This window comes from Phoenix dactylifera, chromosome 7 (assembly GCF_009389715.1).
Source record: "Phoenix dactylifera cultivar Barhee BC4 chromosome 7, palm_55x_up_171113_PBpolish2nd_filt_p, whole genome shotgun sequence".
Lineage (NCBI taxonomy): Eukaryota > Viridiplantae > Streptophyta > Magnoliopsida > Arecales > Arecaceae > Phoenix > Phoenix dactylifera.
The window spans coordinates 13,924,874-13,931,710 of record NC_052398.1 but is presented as its reverse complement, the minus strand read 5'-3'; the positions used below and the strand labels follow the sequence as shown (position 1 = coordinate 13,931,710).

The window sequence follows — 6,837 nt, the reverse complement described above, 5'->3', positions numbered from 1 at the left end:
GACTTGCTTAGCCTTGGGCAAAAAATGATCCAAGGTGAGGAAACAAGAGAAAAGTCAAAAAATAGAAGTTAATAACTATTCTACATGCAAGAAATTAATAGCAATTAAGCAAACTTTTTTGTGTATTGTCTGTAACATAATATTAAATTGAGTAGCAATTTTTTAGATCAGGATCCAATTCAGATATAAATTTTCATGTTAGGTCCGGATCATATATGGATCCGACCCTATTCTGAGTGATCTGTTGGATCTAAAAATTTTGACCGTGGAACCAACCTGATCCAATCTGATCTTTTACTAACTTGAGTCTGGTTCCAATATTAGAATCCGATCAAGAAACCAGGTTGGATCGAGGTTGCTCTTGCCCAGACCTAACCTATTCTCCTCCCACCACCTGTCTCCTTTAAAATTAGCAGCTCTTAGCCCACCTTTGGCCAAAATCTCCCAACGGCCTTCCCCCAAAAAATAGAGCCCTCCGAACGAACGAAAACCAGGTCCCCACCATCTGGCGCAATCCAAGTTGTGGGCTTTCAACAACAGCGACCTCTTCTTCCTCCCCTCCTCTCTTTCTCTCTCCCTCTCTCTCTCTCTCTCTCTCTGAAAACAAGAAGAAGAAGAAGGAAAGCTGATGTCTGTTGCTCTGGGAGCTCCCTCAGGCTCCATGGACATTGCATTTGCCACCCCGGAGATGGAGAAAGAAGAGAACAAGGACAAGAAGCAAGAGGAGGCGGATGAGGAGGTGGAAAAAGGGAGTGAGACCAATGGCGATGCTGACGAGAAGCTGAGCAGGAAATACAGCTGCACTTCGGTCGGTTCGACCGACATCAACGACGACGATGGTGGCGATGATGACGACGACGACGAGAAGAGAGCGGTGCAGCTTGGCCCCCAGGTCCCACTCAAGGAGCAGCTGGAGATGGACAAGGTGGTTTGGTGACACTGTTGGTGTTCATAGTTTTGGTTAAGGAAAAGTAGACTCACTGTTTTCAGATTCTTGTTGGCTTTGGCTTTGGCTTTTCCTAATACAACTGGGGGTGTTGGGAATGGGAAATGTGGTTGGCAGGATGATGAGAGCTTAAGGAGGTGGAAGGAGCAGCTCCTGGGAAGTGTTGATCTTAATGATGTTGGAGGTATTTCTTCTTGGAATTCATTTGCTCATTTATTCATTTCTTCAATCTTATTTTAGTGTAGTAGTTGTATGCCTGCCTGTTTAGTTAACGCCTAGTTTTTTTTTTTAATTTTTTTAATTAGTTTTCGGAGTTTTCTTTCTGCCATGATTCTAGAGAATGATTTCCCTTCATTGGTTACATGGGGACAGTTTGTTTATACATGGTGAAATTTATACCTATCGAGGTACATATTTCATTAATTTTCTCATTTACCTTTAAAGTCCATTTATACTGTATTTTCCTATTCTCTAAAATTTGATCTTATGGTTTTATTCTCGAAACAAACAAAAAGAAAGATGAAACATAAATCATGATCAACTAAGCCCTCTCCAGGGCTTGCTTAAGAATAAGAAAGAGAAGTCTTATGAAAATATTATGGAATAAGATTTGATCTATTCACGAAGATTCCGTAAATATCCCATTCTGAAAATAGAAAGTTTGAAACAATCGGTTGCAGTTACTAATTCATGATCTGGCATGTACATAATGAAAACTTCATTTTAGAAACCTATTTCAGAATTTCATTGTTTGCTGGTAATACAATTATTTTGGTGCTCTGAATGCTTGACACTAATTTGTCATTCCTTCATTTTGTAAATTTAATGTTCGATAAGGCCATGCTAAACCTTGGAAGCATTTATCTCCAAACTATGTTGTCTAACATTCTTGTTAACAGCAAATATTCTGTTGCTCCTTCATCTTCATTCTTTCATGTCCCTAGTCCTGTTTTCGGCCCCTGGCTTCTAAACCACTTTTTTTCAAAGAGAAAAAGGAAAGAAAAATATCCATCAGCTACTATGTGTCACAATGACCCATTATGTTCATACATATTGTAAGTTTGGCATTGGAAAATTTTTGTTAGTTTCATATGAAAGGTATTCAAGAAAACCAGTTCTGCTTTTTATTGTATTTTTTCTGAAAAACTTGCTGTGGGATCTTTACAGAGAATCCAGATCCCCAAGTAAACATCCTTAACCTTACCATCCTGACTCCTGGTCGTCCGGATCTTGTTTTACCGATTCCCTTCATCCCTGATGCAAAGGGATATGCATTTGCTCTCAAAGAAGGTAGCCGCTACCATCTCAAGTTCTCTTTCATTGTCTCCAACAACATTGTCTCTGGGCTCAGATACACAAACACAGTGTGGAAGACTGGAGTCAGAGGTATATTAGATTCTCTTTGGCTTCTTTTGCTAGAGCTAGAGCAATTTCTGAACTTGATTGAATTCATTAATTTTCTTAGGAAATGGAAAATGTGCCTGTATTTTCTTAACTACTTTTACACAAAATGCTCATTAATTACCCAACTTAAGCAGCATGTTGAATCTCTCTGCAGTGGAGAACACAAAAGTGATGCTAGGGACTTTCAGTCCTCAAAAGGAGCCTTACACATATGAATTGGAAGAAGAGACCACCCCTTCTGGTATTTTTGCAAGGGGATCCTATTCTGCTAGAACAAAGGTAAAATTTAATGCAACTAGATACTTTTCATATAATTTTTTGAAAGAATTGCATAGATTATGGTTTGTGGCTCTCTTTATTTCAGTTCTTGGATGATGATGGGAAGGTCTATCTGGACATGAGTTACTACTTTGAGATTAGAAAGGATTGGCCAACTACTTCTTGAGCATGCTACTAAGTTTACTGATGATTGAGTAAAGATGTTCTTCTATCAAATGTTGTATGCTTCCATCCACAAATGAATTCATATTGATATTTCCTAGCAGGCTTAAGTGAGAGATTTGACTTGTTTTTTTCGCATAATTGCAATTGAATGACGACTTTACAACGAAGTAAGCTGCGGGATTCTTGTACTGAAATATTATACTCCCATGCTGGAATCCTTTCTCTCTATCAACCTTTGGTATGGAGATTCTTTTTGACAATTCTTATGTTTTCTTACCCTCCTTGTCTTGTTTAGCAGATCTATTTGGTTGTTTCTTATGATTGGTGAGACCGGACTGTAGAAATTAGGTTTGGTTTGCCCCTGTTGCATCATGACATTACTGTCAATCTCAAGGTGGCCTTTCATGACTTGTATTCTGCTCATGTGCAACGAAGGCTTCTAAAATCATAAACTAACAGAAGAAAGCAGCGACAATTTAGTCTGCCCTGTTCGGCTTAAAACGTTCAGAGTGCTCAAATTTCTATAATTGTGGGATATACCAACCTACAAATCCTTGCATCTTGTCTCTTTATGTTTCAAGAGAAGCTCAAGATTGGATTTCCACCTTGATGCACCTCAAAGTTCTTGACTCTTCTTGGAGTCTTAAAACTTAAAGTCTTTGACAAGCATAGCGAGTTAAGTAAGCTCCTCCAAACTTATAAGTTTATTTGTTAAGCTCCTTACACATCTTGCTCGGCTGTCTCTTTCAGGTGTATTCAAGGTTTGCCGAACCGGTACCAAGATCCGACCAGTCGGTGTCCAGTACGGGTCGATAGCGGTTCCAACCGAGTTGAACTGGATGGAACTATCCAGTTCTGTCCAATTCTAGCTGTTCTGGCCGATTTCGGCCCGAGCCAATCAGATCGGAACCATTTTCTACTGTCGAATCGACCCAGTCAGAGACCGGGTCTGCTAGGTTCGGGCTGAACCAGCCGGTTCAGTTCGGTTCAACTTTTTTTTGGGTGTATTACATGCTGTCGATACCTGAAGATAGATCCTTGCTAACAAAGGAATTGGTCATACTAAAGTCTATCCATGAGCAGGTAGTATCAAGGAATCCATCGAAACCATTGCCTTATTGCCCCAATTAAAATCTTGCCCATGCTCCTCCAGATTCCTGACACTCCCCTGCCTTCTCAACCAAGCATCTCTTGCATTCTACTGATCAAAGGTAGAGACAGGAAGATGGATACTTTAACGTTATTTTGTGAATACAAGGTCCCAGTTTCTTGGGCTTGGCATCATCAAGCATTTGCACCTCTGGTATTCTAATGGGACCAAAATGATCCCCAGCTCTGTATGCCCGGTTTTAGCCCGGCCCAGTAGGCAATATGAGGCCCGAAGGCCTGTTTCTGAAGAAAACGGGGCAACGCCCCTATTTAAAATCCGAGGAGTCGTCGAACTACTCCTCCTCCTCTTCGATCATCGGTGGGCCGCCCCCAGCTCTGGCTCTTCTTCTTCTTCCTCTCTCACTCTCTCTTGTTCTTTTTTTTTTCTTCTTAGTTTTCGTCGTCGCATCCGGCTATTGATTGTGCTCGCCGCCGCCGCCAATTGCTGGAGATGAGGTATGAAGCACCCTACTCCTATTTATTTTCCTCTCCGGCCTTTCATCTTCTCCGATGAGCGCTTGCCGCCCGGATTCTACCGAGAAATTGGTCGAAAATCGACCAAGGCCTCTGCTCACTTTCCGTATTTTTCTGGTCTATTTCTCTCTCTTTTCCGGCCACCACGGTTGCTGCTTATGTTGTTGAACCATCGGCCAAGTCCCCATGGGTGACCATCCGGAAGAAAACGCCCCATTTTTTTGGCCCTTTTCCTTGATTTTTGTCGCCGGCCGGTCGCTGCCCTAGGCTGTTCCGCCTCCGGCCGTCAACCATGACCCCTAGCACCGCCTCCGGCCTCTACTTCCTCATCTAAGAGAGACGATCAAGCACCGCCCACGACTGCCACCACCCCCTTCCTTTCTCTTCTTCCTCTTCCTAGGGAACGGCAAGAGGAGGCTTTCGTACTCCACTATGTTCCCAAAAATTAAAAAACAAAGAAAAGAAAAGGAAAAAAATCTTTTCCATCATCCTCCGTCGCCGACCGCGAGCTGTTTCGTGCCATTACAGTCGTTCGTCACCAGAACCCTGACAGATGCCCATCACCACCACCGTCCTCCTCTACCTCTTATTGAAACAACAAAGACGCCCTTTCTCTATTTTGATTAAAAAAAAAATTCCCAAAAAAAATCCATCCCTCAATTTCTCTCTCTGCATGTTCTATGTTTTTTTTTTTTTACCACTAATAAAGAGGCTCTGAACCATCCTGGTATATGAACGAATATCAAATATATCACCACAACCCTTGTTGAGCCTTTTTGAAATCCACCATTGACGATCCTTGTTATACGATTTTAGACCATGGTTAAGTTTCTTCTTTGTGATCCATCGATCATGCCACGAGACATCATGACCTCTCCAACCAGTTCTTTTTTCTCTCTCTTAAAATTTTAATACTATTAAAATTATTGAATATATATTCATTAAATTTGGTATGCCGTTGAAAAGGTTTAGTTGATTCGCATAATTGAATTCTGAAGGTTCAATATGAAAAAGATAAATAATTCTTATACTTTTTACTAATTTTGAAACTTTTAAGTAGTTCTTACATACTTTATTAACTTTTAAATTATCACATATTTTTCATGCATGTGGTTTCTGTAAATATATAAAAATAATATCTATTGTTGATGATATCATATTTTTCTAAAAAATAGAAAATCACACATATATATAATAAAAATTATATTCTTTTAATAAAAAGTGGTTCTTAGAATATTTTAATAAAAATAATTTATTTATGAAATATCAGTCTTATTATGCCATTAGTGCTTTTTAACCTACTTATTAGTATGTTTTAAGAAAAAATATAGATATTTTAAAGACTCTTGGATGGCTATGTATGATCTCTAGAATTAGGGTAAATCGACACCCAATCTAGTTCTATACAAGCTATGGCCCTGCCAGCAAGTATAAAGTTGGTGTACGAACTATGACTCGTTTATTGATTATGACTCTGTCAAGGATATGAAATGAGCTTAGAATAAATATTTGTGAGCATGTTTTGAACTATAATATGGCTAAATGGTAAAATAATTTGACTTTATTTGTGCAAGATGTTTGGGGCCATGTTTATGAAATATTAATAATTTATGCTTGTATAATTGATTGTGCTTTGTTTTATCAGAATGTACTCTGGAATATTTTATTTTGCAGTGAAAGTGATTTTTTTTTCAATAATGCATTGATTAATGCAAAAATTTATGCTTAATCTAGCAAACTGATCTCTATATCTCACTTCTCTTTTTACTTTTTTAAGGCTTAGAGATTTTGTAGAAAAATTTTTAATTTTTTAATTGATTATTGGTTTGTAGCCGATGATTTTATGAATTTTGAGCTTAGTGGTTTTTGGCATTTAAATTTGGACTTAGAGGCGGTGTACCAGCATTTATTTATTTATTTAATAGAAAATAGATTTTGGACTCTTTGTTATATTTGAGGTGGATTTTCATATAGGTTTACTATTGTTGGTTCATGTTATCGTAGGTGGTACCCTACGGTAGTATGGTTGTATTATATGATGCCCCAAAAATCCACAATAACACAGTAATACAGCCATTGCTGCTGTAGGGCATAAAGCTAACAATAGTAAACCTATATGAAAGTCCATGTCAAATAAAACAAAAAATCCAAAATCTACCATCCATTAAATAAATAAATAAATAAAAGCCGGGTTGTTTCAACAAGAGGTGACAGAGAGCAGTGGTGGTAATGGGCACCTATCGAGGTTTTGGTGACAGATGACTGCTGTAAAGCCACGATACAAGACTGCAGTGCCTTTCAGGCAGTGCATGGGTATTGAAAGTCAAATATGGCCGCAGATTGGATCGCCTCCTATGCTATACAACACTTCAGAAAAGTTCTCTGGACACACCAGGGGGTTTCTTCTTCACCGTTTTGTT

At 39.0% G+C, this 6,837-nt stretch overlaps 1 protein-coding gene across 1 annotated transcript; it reads left to right on the top strand.

The window, feature by feature from the left end:
* The first annotated feature begins 575 nt into the window (after window positions 1–575).
* LOC103715201 (rho GDP-dissociation inhibitor 1-like) lies at window positions 576–3,054 on the top strand. The gene is made up of 5 exons (XM_008802756.4): window positions 576–925; window positions 1,064–1,130; window positions 2,114–2,332; window positions 2,505–2,629; window positions 2,715–3,054. The coding sequence occupies exons 1-5, from the start codon at window positions 629–631 to the stop codon at window positions 2,793–2,795; spliced, it is 789 nt and encodes a 262-aa protein (XP_008800978.1). The 5' UTR covers window positions 576–628; the 3' UTR covers window positions 2,796–3,054.
* Window positions 3,055–6,837: the final 3,783 nt, after the last annotated feature.

Excerpts from the sequence above, each read along its gene's own strand:
- LOC103715201 (XM_008802756.4), top strand. The coding sequence starts at position 629 with ATGTCTGTTGCTCTGGGAGCTCCCTCAGGCTCCATGGACATTGCATTT. Across the intron at positions 1,131-2,113 it reads TGATCTTAATGATGTTGGAG|AGAATCCAGATCCCCAAGTA; the intron begins GTATTTCTTCTT and ends GGATCTTTACAG. Across the intron at positions 2,630-2,714 it reads CCTATTCTGCTAGAACAAAG|TTCTTGGATGATGATGGGAA; the intron begins GTAAAATTTAAT and ends TCTTTATTTCAG.